We start from the raw sequence: 26,938 nt of genomic DNA, 5'->3' as shown, positions 1-26,938 counted from the left end.
TATATATATATATATATATATATATATATATATATATATATAACACACACACACACACACACACACACACACACACACACACAAAAAACCTTCTATATATAAAATATACTAAAACTTTATATATAGAAGGTCAGAACCATACAGAAATAATGAATATAAGCAACCCGTAAAACGGGTTATGGTCGGTCTGTTAATTTATAGTGGCTGTATTCCACAATTTAAAGTTGCGAAACCATAACTAATACCCTTTTAGAAAAACGGTATTCAAATTTAAAAAATTAAACCATCTGTAAAGTTAAAATAAAAAGTATGCGGAGGTAAAATAATTTACCAATTATTTAATATTGAGTAATTTACCATTGACATAGGTCATATCAGTGTTAGGCAGAACCATTTTCCTCGATATTACCAAGTTCAACGCAATACGTTTTTAGTTACTGACTCAAAATAATAACACTTCATAATGCTTTAAATTGACGAAAAAGTGAAGCTAAATTCTTGTGATATTTTTTATAACATGAACTTTAATTTATAAGATTAATATAAAGCGAACGTTAATTATACATAAATTATTAACTTTTTGGTATCCCCTTGACACATGTTTCTTTAAAAAAGGAAACTGTCTTTAAAACGTTAAGTTCTCTTCAATATTTTGACACTAATAAAGGACCTTCCCTCCCCCCTTTTGCCGTTTTACCTTAATGGTGGTCAGGAGAGTATTTTTATTAAGAGTAGTCAAGTTTTTGATGAAGACCTTTTACCAGAACACCGAAATGTAAAACAATGATTTACGTGTATAAGAATTTTTTCTTTTTAACATTTATAAGAATTTAACATATATAAGAATTTTTTCTTTCCTCAAAAGTGTTGCAAATGCAAACTAAGCTAATTAATTAGTTAAAAACCTTATAAAATTTAAGTAACTCGATATTTGAAAAATGCGCTAAACTACAATATTAACCACCAAATTACGTACAGCAAATTATTAGGCTTAAAATAGAGAAAACTTTAAAAAAATTGAACTAATTGCATACATTTATATCATTTTAACTGACCAAAATTTACAATAAAAGGTAATCAGGTTTCTTTTTATAAATCGTATAAATGCGTCAATCGTAAATCCTAAAGAAAAAAAAAAAATGGAATTATGATACTATAATTACAACAACAACAAAAAAAACAAAAATAAAACACCGCATAAAAACTGAAAATCGATGTACCTATTTATAGTAACCCATTTTGACATGGCAGTTAATATAAACATTTATCGAAAATGTAACAATAAAATCTGTTTCGAAGTACAAAAGGATTAACAATACTATATATGTATATATAAAAAAAAACCAATTTAAGATATAAATTGCATTTTTACCATGTTGTCTTGGCTTTCAGTAAATAAATAAAAGCAGTAAGTTCCAATAATGAAACAACCTATTATTCATTTTTTACAATAGTCACCAACATGAAGGTGTCTATTGTTAAAAATGAATACCAACACAAAACATCACAACAATAACACATAACAATAGAATATTTACATCCTTGATCCTAAAATCCAGTGAAGATAACAAACCAAATTAAAATATGAAAGGCAAAATTAGAAAACCAATTTAAAGTTAATTATATTTATCTTTTTACTAAAGATATAAATACATAAAAGTATATTTGTTTTTATGTTCAATATTAGTTATTCAATTACTTTAAATTTAGGACATGAAAACACCCTAGATTTAAAGATCAAGGTTGCATACTCTCATACACATTACGCTAAACATTAACAGACATTATTATGTGTTTTGAGAATAATTAAAAAAGGCTACACAACACAACCTAGCTCCAAAGCAGTAACTCCGCCTGGCACTAAATGCTGCCAAGTCACAACTCTGCTATAAGTACATCGCCTGGCACTTAATGCTGCCAAGTCACAACTCTGCTATAAGTACATCGCTTGACTGGCAAGGTTATCAATCTTGCTCAAGATAATGCCAAATCACACCACTTTGAAAACATGGAAACAACATAATTTAAACATATATGCAACTATAAACAAATATGGTTTTATATAACACATTTGATTAATAATCTTTTCAATTTGATGAAGAGTAGCTTGTTCAGCTATTAGAAGTGGGACTGAGTGGTGAATGAAATCTTCCATCATAAAAAATTTCTATGTATTCCAGAAATGTAAAGGATTTTCAGGTTCACAAAAGGTCAAAATAATTGAAAACAACTGTCTAATTTTCTTTGGCATGTCTTAAAACCGCCTCAGAAAGAGTATTCTGCCATTCAGTGTCATCTTGCAACAGACCTTTCAAATCACATGCTACACAAAACGTTTCAAGGACAATACCATTAACAGTATGCACATCCTCCCAAGATGTTGCTCCTTTTGCTTGCAAAAGTAACAGTCTAAGAAAAAACTATTCTCCAGTTGGATTAACTTTATACATTCTTACTATCACCTTATTACCACCCCTTTATCTAACCTTCCATTTACAATGTTTATCATCAAATATAAAGTGATAAGGAATGTCTACATACGAATAGCAATATGCTCTTTCATTTTCAGTATTTAACTTAAACCATGCCATTAGGTGCATATCACGCTGAGCTGCACGATCTAAAGCCATATGTTCTGCTCCTTCTCTAAAATACAATAATTGATTTTCAGGTAGATGTTTACCAAGTCACAGCACTTTAAAAACACAGAAAGAACATAATATAAACATATGTACAAACTATAAGCACAATAAATGTGTTTAAATATGTATATAAGGTTAAATATATACTAATACTAAAATAAATTAATACCTTATATACATGTTTAAACACATTTTTAAAACAATTATGTAACACATATTAACACATACACAAACAGTAAAAAAACACTTTACATTATTACAAAAACACATTGATAAAACAACTATAAAGCACTTATTACCACATTCACATACATATCAAAAAAGCATATATGCAAACAATAAACGTGTGCAAACAAAAATTTTAAAAATGATGCGAGAAAATTTAAAAAGATACAAAATATATATTTACAAACAATAATCTTTACCTTCTTTTTTTTCTTCATAAGAACTGTAATCCTCATAACAAAATTTAACCTTTACATACAATAACATGTGACATGCGTTGTTAGTGTTGGCACAAAATTTTAATTTATTTTTCTAAATTTTCCAAAAAAGAACAAAAATAGTTAATAGCATCACAGAAATTTCAAAGTATTAATATAACCCTTTTATGGAAATAGCATTAGTATAACTTTAAATAACATCCATACCCCTATTTTCTTTCTAAAAAATAAAATAATAAAAATAAAACTGCTAAAAGAAAAACTAAAACAAAATCTAAACGATTTAAAAAATTAAAATCCTTTCTACTTTAAATCCTTTCTACTTTATCTAATAAAAATTTTAATCCTTTCTACTTTATCTGATAAAAATGTATATATAACTATTTCACATACTTACTTCAATTATAATATGATATATAATTGATTAAGGTGATTCTTTATGTAATATATCTAAACTAATAATTAAATTCCAAAAGGAAAAAAGTTTTAACTCGCTCAAAAGATCTTTCTCCAATGGCCGCGTGCATTTGAAGAACGCGCTTTACCAAAGCCTAGTAACTAATTCAAAGCCTAGGAACTAATGACGAAACGACGTTGAACATTAAACGTTGAACGTTAAGCATTTCTGTAGGAATTATATTATGATTAGTAAAACTAGCAAAACAAACATCTTTTACAACATTCTAATGTTACTTTCAATTCAATTACAAACGCGATTGCATTTGAATGTTAATTATGAAAACTTTGAAAATATCAAATATCCTATTAGATCACATTTAACATCTTAATTAATCTCTGGCGGAGGCGGATAGTCTTGGTCTGCATTAAAGAATTACACAACAGGAAAAAAAACAAGTGCATGTATGACATCCATTGTTTCAAAGATACGCTTAAAACTGGGACTTTTGAACACCCGCACGAATTTCAAACGTGACCGTTGAAAATTCCTAAAAAATAGTCGATGTTGGTTTTTCCTAGAAAAACGTTGTTACAACTGCTGCGCTTTTTTTTTTTTCGAGCATCAATATGTAGTTTTAACACCTCATTCAAATAAATAATACCTCTCATCCTCCTTTTCCTCTTCTGAAAGTTGGTTTTTGTCCATTTCAAATACAAGAAGTCCAAAAATAACTAATTTAAAATTTCTTGTCATATATAAAGTACATCCTGGTGTATTAAGCTACCTTTGAATATATATTCAAAATAAGAAAAATATTCTAATACTTTTACATTAATTTTGTAAATGATCTTTACCATGTTTAAATTTTTTTTTAAAGTTTATAAATAGTTATCGGTATAAAAAATGCTAAATTACTTCTGTTTAGGAATGGATGGAAATATAAAGAAAATTATAATTAAAAAAGTGTATTCAGATTGGAAAAAATTTGCCCGTGGCACTGGGCTTAGTGATGTAAATGCTGTTGTTGATCAAATAGATCATGATCAAAGTGGGAGAAAAGAAAAGTTTAAAATTAAAATTTTTTTAAAGAGGCTTTATCAGCAATATCCAAATGATTACAGAACTTATATTCAGAATTCTCTGAGAGATATGGGAAGGAATGATGTACTCCAAGATATATCCTCTATAGGTGTGTTTAGTTTACTTTTTGTTCATGAATAGAAATTGGAAAAGAAGTTAAGCTTAGTCAAAGTTAAAAAACTTGCTTTTTTAGCATTACATTTTCAAATAACTAAAATCAAATTTAAAGTTCTTGTAAACTAGTCTGTGTTAAAAAGGTTTTTTAGTTCTCTCGTCATTTTATAATTTGTTTTCTTTTTACACAATACTTATGCTACACCAAATAATAAAGTTATTATCTTTTTTTTATTTACAGCTAATGAACAGTGTCACAAACTCATTCTTACCTCCTTTTTTATTACATAAAAAAAAAAAACCTTTAAAAGACATGTGATCAGTATTTATTTTAAGTCACTAATTCAGAATAATAAAAAAGAAATAAATAACATTCTTCTTTTGTTTGTTGATAGTTGACAAATTTATGAAATTAACTAGAATTATTAAATTTTTATGTTACCCACCTGACAAAGTAAGGGAATTCAGGGTGGAATGGGCCACTATTTTTTTCAAACTCATAAGAACAGTTAAAGTTTAGATCATTCATTTAATATCTTTTGTAACCACTTGTTAAAGAAAAGAATATGAACAAATAATCAACTTTTCACACATTGGAGAAAATTGGAAAAATATACAAGGTAGAAAGGAACAAGTTCTAAAGTTATAAAATAAAGTAACTGTTTAAAAACTAAAAAACTAAATATTAAAAATGAAAAACAGATTACTTTCTATTTATTACATTCAATAAACTTTATTAACTCCAGCACAAGAGTTATTTTCCCATTTTTGGCAACTAATACATGCAATACAGTTCTCTATTGAGTTTGAGTACAGTTCATTTTAATAAACACAATCTGTTTCTTTGATGTCAGCAAAGAAAGATGTGCCGAAATGAGCTCGCTTATAACAGGAGCTCTTTTCTTCTGTAGATCTTCTTTGCATTTTCAAGCTATACAGGTTTGATGATCAAATGGTATATCAAAAAAAAGTAATAGCTTTTCCTTGAAGGCACAGAAAGATCACTCTGTTTTCTCTTACTATGTTAATTATTTTGTGATTTTTTGTATATGCTATAAATGATAAGAAGAATAACAATTTCCTTGAATTTTGCTGGCTAAAAAAAATCTGCAACCTCCTTGTAAAGATTTTACTAATTTAAGTTATTCAACCACATTCATAGCACAAACTCTAAAAGGAAAGGAATAGTTCAAAGTATTTCTAGTCCAAACACTTGTGTACAACTCTGAAGCAGAGAAGCAAAGTTCAGTTATAACAATTTCACCTCTCTCAGCAGATATTTAAGTTCCAACTTGCCTATTTCCACTGGTCATGATGATTTTCAAGTGATCTATTAGATAGATAGAAACACTGGTTTTATTACAGTTTAAAATAGACTCTAATGTGAGCTTGTGTTTTTCAATAACTTCTGTTGGCTGATTAAAAAACCTGCTGTTTGGTTGGTTGAATATTATAGCCTTAGCTTGTTGCTTTGGGCTTGTGAATATTTAAGTCTAGATGTCTTTTAAGAAAATTCAATAATCAATCAACATCTGCCACCATGGTTTCTTTGCTAAATGGATGAAATATTATTTTTTGGTAAACTGAAAAGGAATTGTGCAGAAGTCTTTTATTGTAAATCCATAAAGTTTGTTTTCATCTCTTTCAAATAGATTTTAAGTTCAAATTGTTTTTGGTCATTGAAATTTCTTAGGAATTTCCTTTTTGCTTTATCAATTTTAAATGTTTTTTTCACTTTGAACTTTTTTGCATAGTTGGCTTTGCTTTATTGACTGGTTTTCCATAGCCCCATATCTCCATGAATTACAACTTCAATGGTTTCATGCATATACACCATCTATAAAGATAAAATAATACACAAGCTTATTTAAGTATAGATAAACAGGGAAAATCTTTAAATAAACAAAGGGGATTATCTAAGGCTTGATCTATAATATTACTGGTAATAGTCTAATTTTATAATGTGAGTTATGCTAGTCATAATAATCAATATGATTTTTTAATAATGTGAACAAGTCCTAGGCAGTACAAATGTAAGGCTATATTTATGATATAAATGTATAACATTATTTTTTTGAAGCTGGAAAAGAAAAATAACTTTAATAAGACTAGATAAATAGCACATGTTATGAAAGAATCAAGTCCTGATTTAAATTAGGGTGAGACCTATTTTGGCTAAAGTAGATAAATTTTGATCCTGCTCCTATTCTGCCATAGATCACATGGTTTTGGATAAAAGGCCTACATTTAACTACTAGATGATTGGTGAATATAATAACCAGCTGTAACACAATTTTATTTAACATTCTTCAAAAAATATTCATTAAAGCATTTAAATAAAAAAAAAAAATTATACTATAAAAACCAATTGAAAGTCTTGAATGCTGAATAGAATTATTCGGAAATCATGAAATCAAGCAAACTACCACTAATGATGTAAAAAAAAAATAACAAATGTTGTTTTATAAGACTCATCTCTTGTTAAAATTTATTTTCTAATTATTTTTTTTAAACAATTTTGCATTTTAATTACTAAATAAATGAGAAATTCTGTTCTGCCCAAGTGCTTAATTCTTCTTGAGTTTCCCTATCTTATTTAACATGGACAATCATATGAATATGAATACAATATATGATAAAAAAAAAAGAAAAAAAAAAGCATTAACAAATAAACACTTTAAATACACCACTAAAGTTATAGTTAAAATCCAGTAGGTGTTAATGTAGACTTTAAATGTTCATCTTCTTTTAAAGATATTTTGGTTGAACTTGGTTATAATTACCGATTCTAGTATTATACCCCCAACTATGTTTTGCTAATCTGAGTAATTAGAATTGGAGTGTTTGTTACCAAACTCTGCTAAACACTCTTTTAACATATATTGAAGTTGCAGAAATTGATTGGGTTAATCCACATATATTGGATAAAAAAGATGCCTTGGGAAGTACAGAGAGCTAGGTGCTGAAAAGTTTAGATTAATTACTTTAATGCACTAAAACAGAAAGTTTTATGCTTTTGCACATTTAAAGTCAGAATAAAATTTTACATTAAAATGACAAAAAATCAGAATAATATTTTACACAAAAATTTTACTCTGATTTTTTGTCATTACAAATTTGCCTGCATATCTTTCAGTTTTAAAACGTAGGACATTTTTACAAGAAAAATAATCACTAACCCAATCTTCTATCAAAAATTTTGTCAGATTTTTCTATTGCTTTATGAATGTGGCTTGAGAAGTTGGAGGAGAAGCATAATTAGGGTTGCTTAAGCTGTCTCAGTGCTTAAGTTGCAGCACTTGAATTTTGAAGGAACTGCAGAGACATCTATGCAAACATTTGCAATTCAATATGCATCTAGTTTCACAAAGTTCTTTATTATATGATTGTCTGTCGTAAACCAATCTTGTTATAAATCCTCATTACAGGTATATTTTAATTTTTTTAACAATTTTCTGCATATATTTGGCAGAAAATTTTGCAAGTTAATAATTGATAAAATCATAGTTTAAAATTAATTTGTAAATAGAATTATAAAATAAAATTGTAGTTATTTACTTTTAAATTAACTTGTGCTGTTTCCTCAAATGTTGTCCACAAATGAGATTCATAGATCATTTGATTATGACTTAAGAATATTCTTATTTTCACCTACTCTCAATTGATGTCACTTTAACTTTATTTTTAGACCTTAATTATGCACAGCTGCTAAAACAAAGTTATGATAAATGGAAACAAAGCGATATGAAAAAGGCATTAACCAAATTATCAAAAAGAGTTATTGAATTTAATAAAAACCTCATAGACAATTTAAAGTCCCTAAACTAAAATTGCAGCATAAAAGTTCTGAAAAATTAATTAGGAATTTCAAATTTGGTATGCCTAAGGATATTGCTGAAAATAGGTTTTGATAGGTTTAAGCTTTGCATCAGTTTCAACCAATTACTACCTGTAGATTTTTGATTAAGTTCAAATAAGAGAATCAAATCAGCTTCTGGATTACATGCACATTATTGTCTTTAAAACAAGCAGTTACTGTTTTTGCTTTTTGGATTTTCTTGCTGTTATCTTGATTTCATGCAGGTTCTTCACCAAAAAAGCATCATGAATCAGAATCAAGTGTCTATATATCTTTGTTGATCTATTAAGGAATTGAACATCAGGCCTTCATATGGGATACAATCCTAGATGTCTACTGGGATTCCTTGTGATTGTGGTGCAAGAAGCGGTTATGAAATTTCGCATTATAACATATTTGCACTAAGGTGTTTAGTTTCTGAATTATCTAGGTTTTCATCTATTTTTTGGCTGGTTTTTAGCAATAACTTAGTGAATTACATCTTCAATTATATTAAATTTTACACCAAAAGTTTTTTTTTTTGACTTTGTATTAAAGATATAAAGACAGCACTAACAAAATATTGGAGTTTGTTTGCAATTAAACTTATGAAAAGTTTTTTTTTTTAAAAAAAAAAATTATTACTGGTTAATGTTTGTTTAAAAAGAACTTTTTAATACTTTTGATAAAAAAAAAGAGTTACTCATTATTCTTTTTTCTTTAACAAAAAAAACAAAAAAAAACACAAAAAAAAAAAAGCAGAGTGAAAAATAGAATTTTTAAAGTTATTACAGTACAATCTCTCTAATTCGAACTTCATGGGGAAAAATAAAAGTTCGAATTAGAGAGATTTTCGAATTATAGAAAGTTGATTTTTTTTCAAATATTCTGGTCAAATTACAAATAGAAATGAAAAAAACAAACAAATAGTGATTCTTAGGCCTAAATGCAATAGAGATTATGTGTTTTAAACTTTTTTATTAAAAAAAAAAGTCAGTAATTGTAGATCGCCTTTTTTGAATGTAAGCTCATTTGTTTGAAACATTTAAGTACCTTCACCCGTTTAGCCAAATTTCCTTTACAAAAAGCGTCAAATAATTTATCTTTATTCATTTTCCAGGTTAAAAGAATGTTTGGTGGATTATCAAAGATTTTCGAAACCTCTATTTGTTTTTCCTTTCTCCAATTTCAGTAGAACATCGTGTTTCCGCTTTAAATTGGTTTCTTTATGCGGTCTCTCTGATGCCATGATGTTTTTTAAACAAAAGATAATAGTTCAAGTTAATCGTTTTTCAAAAACTCAAAACATTCGAAATTTGAAAAAAGAACTCAATGGTTAACAAGCTTTTTCACTTCAGAAAATAAAAAATCGATTTACAGAGAGATACTCACTAAAGGGTCCGAAAAATCCAATCGAATTATGGAAGTTTTCGAACTATAGAGATTCGAATTATAGAAAGTTAAACAAAAGAGTTTCTTAAGCGCGTTTCACGGTGACTTTACATTTAGTCGAATTACAGAGGTTTTCGAATTAAGGAGATTCGAATTAGAGAGATTGTACTGTATAATTAAATTTAAAGAAAATTATGCAAATTAAGGCTTAAGTGTGCAAAAACATTGATGAGTAGCGTATAATTAAAACGATTCTGTAAGTGGTATAGCTTAACTTGTTTAGTATGTAGCAGGCTATATCACTCACTTCATTTTAATACTTGCGCAATATTTTATTGTTATCTTGCACCATGTTTATTTTCATATTTATGTACTTTTAGAAATGTGTGAAAAGCTGAAAAAGTTTTACCTTACAAAGTATGAAAAAATGGATGAACTTGTACATAAAGTAGTCAGTCCCATTGAAGTTGATCTCTTAAACCAATTTGTAGAGTTGGTTGCAGTTGATGTAAATGAAGTTTTAAGAGATACAATAAATGTTGTTGAGCGAGAGTTCTATCAATGCCAACAAAAGAGTTATAAACCAGTTGAGTTTAAGGAAGTGTTTTCTAAAGAGCTTTCTTTACTACTGATTTCTGGTATTGCTGGAATAGGAAAAACTTGGCTGCTCAAAAAATACCTACTTGACTGGGCTAGGAGTTGTTTGTATCGAAATGTTAATATCGTTCTTTATCTTGAATGCAGAAAGTTAAATCAATTTCCAAATATTAGTACCCTAGAGGAACTGGTTAAAGTTTTCTATAAAGAAGTTTTTAAGGATTTTAATGTTTGTGAAAGTTTTTCAATATTGTTTGTGGTAGATGGGCTGGATGAGTTTGCTTATTTAGATGAATTAATAAATCACAATCTGCTGATTCCAAGTGAGCATCCCATTGTTAATGCACTAGCAGGTGCTTTAGATTTTAAAAAACACAACTGTATTGTGGCTGGAAGAGTTGGAGCTATATTGCAATACAAAAACAAAGTGTCTGAATGCAAAAAAAAGTTAGCTATTCAAATAATGGGTTTTAATGACAGTGGAATAAATGATTACATAGAAAAAAACTGCAGCAATAAAAAGGCTGTAAAAAATGTTCTTGAATCATCTAACATTGCTAAAGCCATGGCTCAAGTCCCGTTTTATTTATCTGCAATGTGCACAATTGTTGGTACATCCACACTAAGAGAATCTGATTTATTTTTTAGCATGACAGAGTTGTGTAGTTGTGTTTTTTTATATTTTTTGCAAAAGCACATAAACAAAAACAATAAACCAATTCATGATATGATGCAAAGTGAGAGTAACAAGCAATACATTTTAAGGGTTTGTGAAATTGCTTGGAATTTACTTATTGAAGGCAAGGTCGTTTTTTCTCAAAAGGAAGTTAAACCATTTGTTGAAGATATTGGTGAACTTGAAAACTTTGGTTTCATTGAAAAAGTTGAGTCACAACTCGGTTACCAATATCAGTTTGTTCACTTTACTTTAATGGAGTTCTGTGCTTCAGTACACGCACACATTTATTTGAATCCTGAGGAAATTATCAGTAAAAAAAGGTTGCATAGCTGTTTACCTATGATCTGTGGGCTCGCAAATGAAAATGAAGGGAGTTTTGTGCGTTTTTTTTCTACCTTGAAGAGTTCAAATGATAAAAGGAATTCATTGCTCAATTCTTTATGTGGTAAGTTAATTTTTAACTGACCTTTGATTAATTTCAGGATTATATGAAATCTCGGACTTTTGAAAGTTTTTAAAATACCTTTGATACAATTATTAGAACAAAATAAAAATAAAAGTTATAGAAATAAAAATAAAAGTCCAAGATGCCACATTGATTACCCCTTTGAGCCCCTTGTATTATTTGAGTCCATTTGATAGGAGTAGAAGGATGCTTTTGTGTTTTCATTATATGTATACAAAATTTATAAGGAGAATAAAGCAAGGAAAATAAAACACTTCCTTGAAAAGCAGACCTGGTAGTGGGGATTCTACAAATAGTCAAATATCTATTATCCCAGGATTTGTTAAAAAGCTACTTCAAAAATGAGGTTAATTAACTCTAATTTCTTCTAACAAGTTTTGCAAAAAGAAAAAATGTTGTGAAGTTTATCAACAAAAGTTTAAAACTTTTAGCAAACAATGTTTGTAAGGGTTAGCTTTCGTGTGAGGGATATTTTTGCTAATATTTTGATGTTCAATGTTGTGAGTTGCTATTTAACTAATACACTTTCAAGCAACAGCGCATTTTCTGATATATTTTTTAGTGAATTAAGATTTACTATTTATTCTTATGATCGAGTTTGCGAATCATTCGTATCATTCAATCATTCGTAGCAGTTTTCTTTAATTCAGGGATAGATTTCATGATCGCTTAAATTATTTGTAAAATGAATGGCAAGAAGGACTTAGTTACTTGATTTAAATATATAAAAACCAATTTCGACCAGAGTTCCTAGTTAAGATCTAAATAAGATCTGAACAAAAATTTTAAAAATGAAATGAAGACACCATATTTTTTTCAATCAACTGAAACTTTGAATAGCTTATACATTCCAAGGAATAATATTATTTACATTATTATTTATCAAGAGCTTACTTATCTACGTTCAACATATTACAAATGAACTTTTACTTCAAATGACCTTTTTTGTATCAATATAATCTTTGATCAACAAAGGACAAAATTGCAACTTAAATAAAGTTCCAAGTAAAATTATTTTGATAATAAACTGTAATCAAAGTAAATCTTACTGCAAAAAAGTGCTGATTTTAACAATCTTACTATTTTTCTTCAGGTTCTTTAAAGATTCAAAGCGAATTCATGACAGTTCAGGAAAATCTCTTGATAGGGATGTTCATAGAATGCTTCTTTGAAGCGCAGGCGTCGATCAGAAAAGATTTAAAAAGATTGCTTGGTAAACAAAAGTGGTGGATTGCGATAATCGATGGAAAATCTGCTCATGAAGTTTCACGTGATAATTATTTTATGGAGAAATTTATTGATGCAGGATTAAAGTTGGATGTTTTATATGTATACAAAATGAACTTATCTGAAGACGAGAAAGAGCTTCTCATCAAATGTTCTACTAACGTTCGTCGTGTCATCTTTTTATGTTGGCCATTGAAGATGGATCAATGGATTCCTGAGCACAAAATTGAACATATGCTCATATGGACCAGTGCTTTTGTATCAAAGAACGAGTTCAAAGAATTCCTCCCTTGGATTCGACTCACTGAAAATTTAATTCTTATTCTTCACAAAGACTTCATGAGCGAAATTTGTGAATGGTTTCGAGGGATGACCTTTAAGAGTTTGAGTATTCATTACCGTGGAAAAGCCTTTTTACAAAAAGATAGGAAAATTATTTCTCAAATCAAAAAGTTGAACAAGCTGAAAATATTGATAGAAAAAGAGTGGAAAGAGTTGGAAAATAAGGAATGGAAAATACTATTTACAGTTTTATTTGTGGTTTTATTATTATTGTTGCTGTTTCTATATTTTACATATTTATTTAACATTAAAAGTAAATAAGGAGGAGGGGACACTATAGGATGCTGATTTTAAACTACTAAAACTTTCGTGTTAAAAAAGATAACTTTCATTGCGGGAAAATTTTCCTAAACTAATAACCGTGAGGACATTTTTTTTTTTACCTGGCTCAATAGCTACATAAATTGCAACAATCACCTCTCTATATATTTGCAGGTTACCAAAGGGACCAAAAAGGAGATTAAGTCTAAACAAAATCTTTTGTGTCATTTCCATACAGTACAATTAAAGAAAAGTTTTCTTAATGAATCTTTTATTTTATTTTTTTACTTTGTTCTAAATATTTTTAAAAATTATTTATTTGTAAAAATGTTTTATAACGAGAATATATTAAAGGGTTTTGGTATTTTTATTTCTGCATGTTGTGAGGGCGACGTTTTTATAAATGTTTTTGTTCTTTAAGGTTATTGATGGCAAAAGAGGTATGGGCTCTAAGGTTATGTGGAAGGTTGGGATTGAGTTAAGTGTTTGGGGATTGTTTGGTTAGGACTAGGCAAAGTCTAGGGACTATTTAGTTAGGAAAAGGACTGGGAATAATTTGATTAGGAATTGGCAAGATTTAGTTGTTTAACGCTTTATGTTGTGCTACCGTTTCTCAGTGATATTTTAGCTAGCCAGCCCGTAAGGTACCCGGGTGGGTCCCAGCCGGGGCGCAGGACGGGGCCCGTACGGGAAATCCAGACGGATCCCGCCGGAATTTGTCCGCGGGATCCAGACGGGACCCGTCCGGGATATCCGCCAGAAAACGCAAACGGGACCCAGCCGGGACCCAGATGGTATTCAGAAGGGATAGCAAACAGAACCCGTTTGGAACCCAGCTGGTATTCAGCTGGGATAACCCACATGGATCCCACAATTATTCCAGGTATTATAGGTATAATAATAATAATAATATAATAAAAATAATAACAATAATGATAATAATAATAATAATAATAATGATAATAATAATAATAATAACAATAATAATAATAATAATAATAATAATGATTATTATCATTATTATTCTTCTTCTTCTTCTTATTATTATTATTATTTTTACTATTATTCTTATTATTATTATTATTATTATTTTTATTATTATTATTATTATTATTATTATTATTATTATTATTATTATTATTATTATTATTATTATTATTACTATTATTATTATTATTATCGCTATGTCACATTACTAAGTCCTGTAGCTATATTGCTAGCAGATAAGATGCATTTTATTAATTGAAACAATAACACTACCAAAAATAATTGCTAAAACTGAGAAGCGGTTAACTATATGCAAGAGTCTATTGAAAAAAAAAAAGCAATTACAAGTCATAAACTAAGAAGTTTTCAAAAAATGCACCAATAATATCATGTAACATACAAATGATGCAAATCGCAATAATCCATCACTACAAGTCATAACTGATTAAAAATATACCTAGAAATACACATCAATGCTTACAAGTAATAACAATTAGTTAACTAAATTTTAAACGAGCATAACTGAATTAAACAAATAAGAGTATGTGAAATCAGATCCTGTATGCTATAAGGCAAAATATATTTACAGGCTGGACAAACCAGTAAAATGTATACAGTGCTTGAAAAACAGATCACATTGTGTACTATTTTTAATAAATCATAACTTAGACCATGGCAAACAGTTTGTAAACTCTTAGCTGATGCTAGATCAAAAAACATTGTTCACTGTTTAACATTTGTAACTGCATCATCAGGAACTTGTATTACATTATTGACTTCTGTTGCATTCTTCCCTTTCGGTTTTCGGCTTTCTTCCCCACGATCCCGTGAATTTCCAAACCACGTAGAAAGTTACTTCTCAAGCATCTCCTTGGTTGTGTCCTTAGTGGCAAAGTTCTGTTTAGCAGCACCTAAATACATATACAACAATTATGTTGATGCCGCAGTATACATGTTAAGTTATTATCATTACACCATTTAGCAAGTATTACTTTTCTGGGCTAAATGTTGTGATCTAAATAAATAACTCAAGATTAATATGTTGCTGTTAAATGAGGGCATACAAATTTGAAGTGAATACTTACTAAACAAAATCTGAAAGTGCTGCAGTGCTCAAAGTTTGATTTTGCCTCGTTGGCCAATCAAGCTACACTGTTGCGCTTGCTTAGATGTCATTAAATAGGCCATGTTTTGCTTGATAAATTGTGTTACCTTCAAGTTCTAAAATCGAACCAAGAGTTAGCCAGAGAGAAACATTTGGGGTGTTAAATAAAGGAATACCATCAATATTTCTGTGAATTGTAAGCTGTGTAATATCAGATGAAATTGAAGATTTATTTAGGAGCAAAGATAACCAGTTTTTTATTCCTATATAAAAATATTCACCACCAGCTACAGAAGCAGTAATAATGTTTCGATCAGTTCTAAGAAGTGTTCTAGCATCTTTAGGCAAACCTAACTTTGATTTTTGCAAATTCTGAAGCAAATTATTTATAGCACTATGCTTTCCATTCGATGTTATTACTAGATTCTTCAAAACTAATGATAGAGTTAGTAAAAGGTAAATTTATATTGTCATCCAACCAGCATTAATTTTCGGGATTTTTAGGACTCGGGTAAAAAAGTATTTTTGACAATTGGATTTAGAAGAGTTAAACACTAAAATATTATTCAACAACTCGGATTCATTGCATGATACTTCTTTCACATTTCTTGCTATTTCAGCAGCAATTTTTCTACGTTTTGTTCTGTCTGAACTCATAATAAGGTTACTTATATCTTTGTAATTTTACAAAATGTTTTTCTGTTATTCAACAAAATTAATTAATTAACAAACAATAAATAGATAATAATATAATAACAAATAATATAAAAAAAGTATATGGGTAATAAAATCTTTTTAGGTTATAAATATTCCCCAATTACCAAAATAGTTTTTTTATAAATCAAATGAAGATAGATTTTATAAATTATATGCAGTAAAAATTATTAACAACGTATATGTTGCTTTCTCGCGGCGAACGCAACGTTTCAACTCTACATTTTCTCTTCTAATAAAAAACTCCCATCCACAAAAAATTCGCCTTCAATTTACACTTTACAAATCAACTCAAATATGTCCATAAGAATACCGCCCAAAGTATGTTTACAGGATTTTAAGGAAACTGCAAAATTTGCAAAAATCAACATAGAATTATCTATAAATAGTTATTGTAAACATAACGAAAACATAATGAACTTAAAATACCTAAAATACTGTTAGTAAAAAAATTATCCTTAAATATATTTTACTATAATCAAACAGTAAAAAAATTGTTCTTATCCGACAATCGTAATTTGAAAACGAATAACTTTAAGGAAATATTTGGAAAATATATGCAAAAAAATATATACCAATATTTGAAAAAGAAACAACATTAAAGCGTAAAAGAAATATAATATTAACAAAATATCGCAAAAACTTTCACACAAAAAAATGGCAATTTAAAATTTCATCCCTGAGGTAAATTCTAAAACAGTCGATATGTGGTGTTAACGCCCGGGAAAACCGTACGGTTCCCGTCTGACTCCCGGTGCCATAACCCGGATAAAAAGCATACCAGATCCCCGGTTCAATACCGTACGGGACCCGTCTGTATAGGCTAGCTGGGAACATCATTTTTATAGTCAAAAGAATGTTTTCTTTTTCTAAATAAGAGACAGTTATTATTTTTAAATGTTATTATAAACTAAACTAAAAAATTTTATTAATTGATTTTATTATTGAATTAATATGCAGCACGCAAGAAATGATTTGAATGAAAAATCCTAAAATGATCTGTAAATCAGAAAACAATTTTTTACAGTTAAAAAATAAGTTTAAAAAATTAAAACATGTTTAGGGGGGCGGCATAACAGCCCCCGTAACGTTTAGATTAAAGGAGTATGAAAATAAAAATGGCATGCGTTTTTTTAACAGTGTATTTCGATAAACAAATAATTGAGCTTTAACATGCTGCAAATAAGAAAAAAATAAAACGGTTTTTGAAAAAGTTATAACATAAAAATTAGACTTAGTAAAAAAAACGGTTGTGCCCTTATAGCGGGGCACAACCGCACCCTAATATATACAGCAGTGGCCAAAAGTTAAAGACCACTCATTTTTTAGTTGGTTTCTTAATCTTTCAATTAAAATTAAGAAGATTCTAATTGACATATTAAATTTTTTTTTTTAATATCTTGTTAATTGAAACATACGGATTAAAGTGGTATAATTTTTTTAATCTAATTTTAATTAAATAGCGTTTAACTTATTAAAAAACTGATGAGTACTTATAAATCTTCTTTAAATAAGTTGGACAAAATTTTACGACCACTTTCAAATCTTTAATTTGCACTTATTAAAAATAATAATCCATTATTTTTTTTTAACTGTCTTAATTGCTTACTACGTTGGCTATAAAATAAAATGTCGAAGCCTGAGTTTCGATATCAAATAAACATTTATTTTTTGAATTGCAATAAGGATATAAAAATATTGCAAAAATGCGTGCAAAGATCGAAGAAAAAGACAGATACGCGGCTCTTGTATTAAAAGAAGAAGGCTATAGCATCAGACAAATAGCAGAAAAGCTCGGAAGGTCTCACTCTTGCATTATTAACATAATTCAACGATACAAAGAGACCCAGTCAATTAATGATCGTCATAGGACTGGACGCAATAAAATTTCAAATGACCGTGATGTTCGCTCGTTAGTGAGATTAATGAAAGAAAACAGACGAGCATCATCTACAGACTTGTCTACGAAATGGACACTGTCAAATGGTCTGAAAGCAAGCCCTAGAACTGTGAGAAGGGTCCTCCACAATTTAAATTATTTATGGCGTGCTGCTGCAAAAAAACCACGCTTAAATAAAAAACAAAAATTTGCCAGGAAAGAGTGGTGCAAACTACATAAAAATTGGTCAACAGATCAGTGGAGCCGTGTGGTCTTTAGTGATGAAATGAACGTTGAGGTAGACAACAGAAAAGGTCGCGTAATGTTGCGTAGACTTCCAAGCGAACGGTTCGATGAATAATGCATTTTGAAACGAACAAAACAAGGCAGTGGTTCAATAGGCATTTGGGCCTGTATGAGTGCCTATGGAGTTGGCGTTTTTCATTTATTCGATGGTAGACTCAACAAAGAAAGGTACATCGAAATTTTGGAAAACTCGCTTATTCCTAGCATTGATTTATGGCAGTTGCAAGATGGATTTATTTTCCAGCAAGATAATGCGTCGTGTCATAAAGCGCATGTTGTTAGCGATTGGTTTAATTCTAATAAAATTCAAGTGCTTCCATGGCCTGCCAATAGTCCAGACTTGAATCCAATAGAGAATTTATGGTCGTGGCTTGATCAAAAGCTTGGTAAAGAACAGCTTTACAATTTGGAAGATTTGAAATCTTCTATCTCTCATCATTTGAAAAATGTGCCTGATGAAGTAATCAAAACTTTAATGAATTCAATGCCAGAACGAGTACAAGAGTGCTTGAAAACAAATGGAGGAACAACACGTTTCTAAATTATTTTTTTACTGCTTTTTGTAATATTTTTGAAAATGGTCTTAAAATTTTGTCCAATTTTTTTTCCCATTTATATTTTTTACTAGTCAGTTTTTTCATTTTTTAACATTATTTTGTAAAAAAATTATAAATTCTTTTATAATAAATATAAAATACAATAAAAATTCTTTCTAAAAATGTTTTTCTTTTTTTGATACCTTTTTCCAAAATAAAATTATACTAAGGTTAAAAATAAATTTTGAAAAAAAAATGAGTGGTCTTTAATTTTTGGCCACCGCTGTATATATATATATATATATATATATATATATATATATATATATATATATATATATATATAGAGGGATATATATATTTACAAATTAGGAATTGCATAATTATATACCTACAATATATGATAATCACCAGATATACACAAATATTATATTTATGTATATCTGGTGATTATTATATATTGTGTAATGTAATATATGTTATTATATATTGCTAAGAGTATAAATCAATATCTTGTTATATTTAATATAAAAAAATATCGATTTATACTCTTATCTTTAAATTTTAATCAAAAACTACGGTGTTGTGTGTTATGAAGTAAAAATAGAGAAGCAAAAAAACAAAAAAATGGAGAAAAAAAAGAAAAAAAGAAAAAGAATTGTATTTTTTTTTTATTCAGCAGGTTTTCACAATCATACTTTACATGTAATTTTCATAATTAGCATAGCATGCAAATTTTTGCAAGTGAGATATAGGTTTTGATAGTATACTTTCACTGATTCTACCATTTTTATTTTTCGCAGGATTTAATAATTTGACTGTTAGGTAGTTTACAAATTTCTTTTTGTAATCTTTCAAAGAAAAAAAAGCAGTTAAATGTTCCATTTATTTCGTCACTAATTTTGTTTGTAATCTTGTCATTACTCAAAGTTCTCTTGCTTCCTACATTTATTGGTCTTTCATTTTCGGACGGCTTTTTGTGTATGATGAAGCACAGTGTCACGAAATGACTTTTAATTCGAACCTCTTGTCCCGAGAAAACCCTTTGGAGGTTTGAGAGTACACATGTGTAGAATAACACTAGAGTTGGTTTTGAAATCTTTCATCATCGTCCGAGAAAGAAAAATCAGTTTAAAGTTTTTAATTTTATTGCTCAGAATAAAAATTTTACAAAAAAATAATTTCTTTAAAAAAATCTTGTTCTCTATTATAACATTCTTCAACATATAATGTGTTTGCAACTCTTGTTCTCTATTATAAATTTCTTCAACATATAATGTGTTTGCAACTCTAAACAAAGCAAAACCAAAAAAAATACATACAAACTATTCTTGAAAGACAAACAGTTTTCTACTTTCAGCTTTGAAATTCAAGCTGTGAAAAACATTAATGATTCTAGATACTTATACAAAATTATTCTACTCAATTGATTAAGAAGCAAGCCTTTAATTAACTCTTACTTAGTATATGTAATTAATAACTGTAAATGTCTCTTCCACAAATAGAAATCAAAATAAATGTTTACTGTTATACTCGATCAAACAGTTTCGAAGATTCCTGGGATAATCCCGATGGATGGCTGGCCTCTTGAAACGTTGCCTATGAAGACTGAAGTTGTGGTGAAGTGACTCTGTGGCTTGCTCAGAAAAGATGCCCAGAGAGTGGTTGTGGCGATCAATAAACTGTGTCACATGGAAGAAAACAGCATGTGCTTTGGGGGTAACACTTGTGTTTGGAAGGTTGAGATAGGAAGCTTTAAACTCTTCAATAAGCTCACAGTAGTTCTGTTGGAGTGTATTCCCAAAGCAGGCATGAACAACAGCATCAAATTTTCTGAGGGTTTCAATAAATGGAAATGCCAAAAAGCAAGCATGCTTCTCTGCAAGTTGTTAAAGTGAGTCAACATTTCTCAAAAGCTTTCTACACTCATTGCCAGCAAATTGTCCTCCATGAAATAGTTGTTGTTGAATGTTGATCATCTTTGGCCACTCATCTGCATTTTGCCAAACCTGACAGAGGTTCTTAAAGAGGTGGTTCACAACACCAATAAGAAGGTGAAGTTCCATAGGAGGAATAAAATCTAGGACAAGAGTATCATCAGAAAGTCTTATTATTGGCTGGTGAACAACATTTTGAAAGTCCCTTGCCTTTTTTGTTTGGGCACCGGCTGCTTGGAAGCCTTCAAAATCAGAACGAATGGAGCCAAATGTTTGAAGCTCACCACTGTGATGAAGATTCTTTGACTCAATGTCACACCAGGTGCAAGGGTGTGCACTAGAGTGAGATTGCAAGCCACAAATTATGTTAGCAAGCTTCATGTCGCATGATAACACAAAAGACATTCTCTCTAAACACAGTTTATCCAGGATTTGTTTGACATTGTCATAGTTTTCAGAGACATTTTCTGCAATGGCCACCAAAAGTTGACGCTTCACTCCTGAGTCTTTAAAATTTTTAAAGAGAGGTTTCTTTGATGGAGGAGAAGTATCTGGTGTTTCTAAGCTCATAATACCAAAAGAAACTTTCACGAACCCGCCTCCACCATCTATCCCCACCTTAATAAGCTGGTCTGACTGAGGGCCTCTGACTTCAGCAACAGTGTTTCTTAATGACTCCATTTCATTGCAGTACACCAATAAATGTTTAGACTCTTGGCTAGTGCTTTTGGATGTATCAGTAATTTCTGAGGTGACAAAGAGGTCAGAAAGTCGCTTTCCAAGAGATTCAAACTTTTCTCTGAAATTTTTCTCCACAACACGCTGTGGAACTACTTTGTTTAGAGTTGAAGCAAGCATATTCATTCCTCTATTTGAAAGACCAATCTGGTTTTGAACTTGTACTAGATGTTGTGCAGTCAAGGTGGGTGTAGATGAAGGAAATAATTCTCTTTGTCGCGATGGACCTGCAAAAAATCAAAGAAAGTTACCATTTTATCATTTCCGAAATTCATAGTGTATATTTTGTTGCTATGCCCTTTGACAAAAGTTTTTTTTGTTTAAAAAGTACAGTTTTTACCTGGAGTTACTGGAAAGGGTCTTCCTACTCCTTGATTGAGACGGACAGTGCCATGGGGGGAAGGAACTTTGTTGGCAATTACAGAAACAGCCACTCTTTCTGCTGCTTTTTTGTCCTTTTCTGCAACTTCGAGTAAGTTCTGTCGTAACATTGCTTTAGTACAGACATGAGGGATGCCTCTTCCTATCAATGAAAAGTATGCTGAACATCTTTTCTCAACAATTGGCTGTTCTATAAGCTGACTGGCAGTGTTTGTTGCTCCACTTATCTGAGGGCTTCTGAATTTTGCTTTTCCCACACTACAAATCAAGCAATCACATGCTGATTCTCTTGTTGCAGGACGGATCTTTATATTTTGATAGTCTGGCAAGGAAGGAAGTTGGACTTCTCTCCCTTCACCTTTTCTTCTGAGACTTACTCGACAGTTTTCACAGATTCCAATTGGTACTCTTTGGTCTTCAAAGTTGATTCTTTGGCCCAAAATTTCTTGACTGCGTTTAATCATAAAATCAGTCAGCTGCCTGTTAGCTTTGTTCATACAGAGAAAACAGACAGTTTTCCTGTTGTCTTCATGAGTTTTTGCTTGGTTAGGCATTTTGAAAAATGACGCACACCTTGTTCTTTTAAAACAGTTTCTAAACTGTTTGCAGGTTTTTCCCGGAATTTTTTAGTTAATTATTTTTTTGCTAAAATATTTTGTATGTACTAATTGTAAAACAAATAACCAAAATAGACAGTTTTTTTGAGAAAGAAAAAAAAACTCTTAGTTTATTGACCTTATTAAATAAGCATAAAATTAGAAACTTTAAACTGATTTTTCTTTCTCGGACAATGATGAAAGATTTCAAAACCAACTCTAGTGTAATTCTACACATGTGTACTCTCAAACCTCCAAAGGGTTTTCTCGGGACAAGAGGTTCGAATTAATAGTCATTTCGTGACAGAGTAGAAGTTGTTACACCAGTCAGCAAATTGTTCCATTCGTCTTTAGACAACTTGTGCATGTTAAAATTTTTGTCAGCCTGGGTTAAGTTTTTTCTAACTTCCTTCTCAATGTCTTAATTTAGCTTTGTCGGGGAGTTGATTTAAGTTTTCATGAACTTGATGTTCATTAGGGGGGTTGACTTTTTCACAACTATACTATTAGGGGGTTGACTTTTTCACAATTATACTAAGGTATAGTGACATTCTTCATTAGATTACCAATTTAAAAAGTTTTGTTGACTCAAATTACAAAAATGTCCCCGTAATTAGAAAAATATGTTTTTGTTTGAGAAATACATAAAAATCGACAAATTAGCAGATAAATAACAATTTCTTTTGACAAAATAACTTTCAGTTAAGGAAGATGCAATTTAAAAGTTGTTTTACAGAATAAATCTGTAGTTCATTTTGTCTATCTCTGGCATGAATTTCTTACATAACTTTTATCGCTCTTTCAGCACAAATATTGTATCTCTGAATTCCTTGTATTCTGCTGGGCTCCTGTTACTAAAATCTTTTTAAGGTCTTCATGGTGAAGTTGAAGTTATTGCTTGTTCTAAATTTTTAAAATCATGTTCTGAGTATTGCATGTCAGAAAACCATACATCAGTTGATGCAATGAAGTCGCAAATCAAGCGCAATTGAATAGATTGCTCTCGAATTCCATCTGGCATTGTGCAACGATGGCAGACTTTTGAAGTTTATAGCTGGAAAGCTGCCATTTACCTTCATGTATCGGTAGCTTTGTACCAACTCGAACAAAAACTCCATGTCGTCTCTCCATTTATCAGTCTTCACTTTACAAGTTTGTTCACCTTGCTTGAAGCTTGACTTCAAATTTTCATAATTTTTTTGCAGGTTTTCAATAAATTTGTAATGAAATTCTGGCGATTTTGACACTCCTTCGTTAAGAATTTCATTCAGTATGTTTCAAAATTGTGTCCAACATATGATGCTGACAACTAATAAATTGAAATGGTTCAAGATTTTATTTTCAAACTCTCTTTGCAGTTGAATAACAACTCCATTTCTACTCCCAGTACTCATACTTGTAGTATCAGATATTATAACTTTAATACAACTCCATAGTTGAAATTTATCCAACACTTCAACTATTCCACTGTAAATACTTATAGTTTTCCCATCATCTAGTTTTAAAATGGCTAGTTTCACCTCCTTTTCTGCATTTTCCTCCATTCTGCAACCAAGAATTCATACTCCTTCTCTGACATTCTTTTATCGAAAAAATGCAACACCCAATTCTCATTTTTTAAAATACTACGCTTTTCCATTTTTTGAGCTGCTGACATTGTAGCTCTATTAACCCCAGATTTAGATGGGGCTTGTACATTGACACCACATTCAGATAAATTTTTGCAAACTTCTGCTGATTTCTTAATACTTAGTTTTGACTTCTTCATTGTTGTCACTGACCTCGACTGTATCTGTTTCAGGTATGCTAGGTCTCTTCCTGCCAGCCTTAGATGGATGTACTTTAACGGTTTTTGATGTACAATAACCAACTTGACCATTAGCATCCACTTGTAAGAAATAAAATGCTTAGTCTTCGTTGCTAAGCCAGTTACCATTTACTTTAGTTATATCAAATAAATAATCCCACTTTTCTTCAAGACATTGTTTAGATTTTTAAACTGAATGATATTTGTTAATAAGAATTTCCACTTTTTTTGTTATAGACTTTCATTTATTTTTGGTAAACTAAGCTTGAACCATTAATAAGATAATTTTGCCCCAACTCTCTTACATCTGGAATAAACTGACTTCTTTAAATTTGATAAGCAAATAAATCGACCAATAGTAGAATAAGCTTTAGGCACTTTATTCAAATTACACAGGCCTGCAATGGTTTTCCTCTTTAAAATCTGAGTAACGTTTTTTATAGTTTCTGATGTGCTGATTACGAGAAAAATAATTAAAAAAATCCATCACGTCAGGATTTTTTGATATGGAATATTTAAGATTTTGCTTTAAAATGTTTGAGCGCCTACCTTTTGAAATGTCTAAAACGTTATTAATTTACTTCAGCTCAATTTCTATTTCATATAATTAGTGTAAGGGAACATAGAAATTTACGCCAATTAGTAATTTGTTAATGACTACATAATAAGTATTAGTAATTCGCATTAAACATGTCAAAAACGGGTCATTTTGGCTTAATTTAGTAATGAGCTCATTATTACATAATGATTTGGTAATATTAACTAATTGTTGTGAATATTATTAGAAAAGGGTGTAATTAAGATAAACCAAAGGATTTTTGTATAAGTACCCGCACTGATTTAGAAATTTAACAGTTGAAGTGCGCATCTTGCAACATAAACTTTAAAATGGCATCGCGAAGTTGTTTAAACTCTCCTAATTGTTTCTGTTATATTTGCGGGAAATTTATGGTGATAAAACAACGAAACAGTATTACAGACTTTGTAAAAAATATTTATAAAAGTTATTTTGGACTCGTTTTAAGTAACCAAGACAAAACTTGGGCACCTCATAAAATTTGTACGACTTGTTTATTAGAACTTCGCAAGTGGTCAAAAGGACAGAAAAATAGCTTCAAAATCGTTTCGCCTGTGCTATGGAGAGAGCCTAACAACCATGTTAAAGATTGCTACTTTTGTTGTTGTGACATAACTGGATACAATTCAAAAAATAAAAGGGACATAAACTATCCAAACGTATCATCAGTTACGCCTGCAATATTTGGCGATTCAAAAATGGTGCAGCCCCGGTTCCAGCTCTACAAATTGAAAATTCTGACTGTGATGTAGAGGAAGAGGATGTACACCAATCTGATCCTGAATTTCATGGAGATTCTGACGCTTGTCAGCTCTTTTCACAGTCACATTTAAACGACTTGACAAGAGATTTGAATCTTCCCAAAGATATAGCGGAACTCCTCGGATCACGATTAAAAGAAAGAAATATGCTGGCACCTGGTACTTCATTTTCATGGTACCTTCACTGAGAAAAAGATTTTCTTCCATTCTTCGCTGAAGATGAAGATTTAGTGTTCTGTAAAGATATTCCAGGCTTGACGAAAATGTACGACATTGAATACGATCCTAACAAGTGGAGATTGTTTATTGGCTCCTCAAAAAGAAGTTTGAAAGCAGTTCTTCTGCATAATGGGAATACATATGCCTCGTTACCTGTTGCACATTCTGTCCATTTAAAGGAATGTTATGAAAATTTGGAAAAGCTTTTGACTAATATAGCTTATGAGCAACACGGTCGGATGTTGTGTGGAGATTTGAAAATCATAAGCATGCTACTAGGCCAACAACGTGGTTATACAAAATACCCGTGCTTTCTTTGCGAGTGGGATAGCCGGGATAAACAACATCATTGAACCAAAAAGGAATGGACTCCAAGAACTGAACTAACCCAAGGATTCAAAAACGTACTTAAACAGAGTTTGGTTCCCAGAGAAAAAGTTTTACTGCCACCATTGCACATCAAATTGGGTATAATGAAGCAATTTGTGAAGGCTTTAAATAAAGAGGGGGAAGGCTTCAAATATCTGCATTCAGTTTTTCCATCTTTATCAGAAGCTAAGATAAAAGAAGGAATTTTCGTGGGCCCTGATATTAGGAAATTAATGTCGGATGAAAAGTTTGATGAAAAACTTAATGATATTGAGTTGCAAGCATGGCAGTCATTTAAGGAAGTGGTGACAAAATTTTTGGGAACAATAAAAGCTCCGACTATAAAGAAATAGTGGCCAAAATGATTTCCAATTTGGGTGTAATGGGTTGTAATATGAGCATTAAACTTTATTTCTTAAATTCTCATATTGATTACTTCCCAGAAAATCTAGGAGCCGTTAGCGAAGAACAAGGCGAAAGATTTCACCTAGATTTGAAAGAGCTTGAAGTCCGGTATCAAGGAAGATGGAATACCAACATGATGG

General features: G+C 30.3%; 1 protein-coding gene, 1 long non-coding RNA gene and 1 pseudogene across 6 annotated transcripts; 1 reads left to right on the top strand and 2 right to left on the bottom strand.

The window, feature by feature from the left end:
* Positions 1–1,017: 1,017 nt before the first annotated feature.
* Positions 1,018–3,209, bottom strand: LOC149877333 (uncharacterized). Of its 4 annotated transcripts, XR_016447806.1 has the most exons (4): positions 3,068–3,209; positions 2,542–2,646; positions 1,831–2,409; positions 1,018–1,122 (listed from the first exon to the last, which is right to left on the bottom strand). It is a non-coding gene; the product is annotated as an uncharacterized LOC149877333 (long non-coding RNA). The 4 variants fall into 4 exon arrangements; XR_016447808.1 differs by lacking the exon at positions 1,831–2,409; XR_016447805.1 differs by having other exon boundaries at positions 1,021–2,409.
* Positions 3,210–4,411: 1,202 nt separating this feature from the next.
* Positions 4,412–13,618, top strand: LOC149877332 (NACHT, LRR and PYD domains-containing protein 12-like). Its single transcript, XM_090073537.1, has 3 exons — positions 4,412–4,674; positions 10,290–11,630; positions 12,745–13,618. The coding sequence occupies exons 1-3, from the start codon at positions 4,413–4,415 to the stop codon at positions 13,479–13,481; spliced, it is 2,340 nt and encodes a 779-aa protein (XP_089929663.1). The 5' UTR covers position 4,412; the 3' UTR covers positions 13,482–13,618.
* A 7,664-nt stretch (positions 13,619–21,282) lies between these two features.
* Positions 21,283–22,910, bottom strand: LOC145190346 (uncharacterized; annotated as a pseudogene). The gene is made up of 2 exons (XR_016447813.1): positions 22,024–22,910; positions 21,283–21,910 (listed from the first exon to the last, which is right to left on the bottom strand). The product of XR_016447813.1 is annotated as an uncharacterized LOC145190346 (transcript).
* Positions 22,911–26,938: the final 4,028 nt, after the last annotated feature.

Source organism: Hydra viridissima, unplaced genomic scaffold, assembly GCF_058129835.1.
Source record: "Hydra viridissima isolate aposymbiotic clone 2 unplaced genomic scaffold, HvirCarnegie_v1 scaffold_16, whole genome shotgun sequence".
In the NCBI taxonomy this organism is placed as follows: Eukaryota; Metazoa; Cnidaria; class Hydrozoa; order Anthoathecata; family Hydridae; genus Hydra; species Hydra viridissima.
The sequence above is the reverse complement of the archived record's forward strand: the minus strand, read 5'-3'. Positions and strand labels throughout refer to the sequence as shown.

Excerpts from the sequence above, each read along its gene's own strand:
- LOC149877332 (XM_090073537.1), top strand. The coding sequence starts at position 4,413 with ATGGATGGAAATATAAAGAAAATTATAATTAAAAAAGTGTATTCAGAT. Across the intron at positions 4,675-10,289 it reads CCAAGATATATCCTCTATAG|AAATGTGTGAAAAGCTGAAA; the intron begins GTGTGTTTAGTT and ends ATGTACTTTTAG. Across the intron at positions 11,631-12,744 it reads ATTGCTCAATTCTTTATGTG|GTTCTTTAAAGATTCAAAGC; the intron begins GTAAGTTAATTT and ends ATTTTTCTTCAG.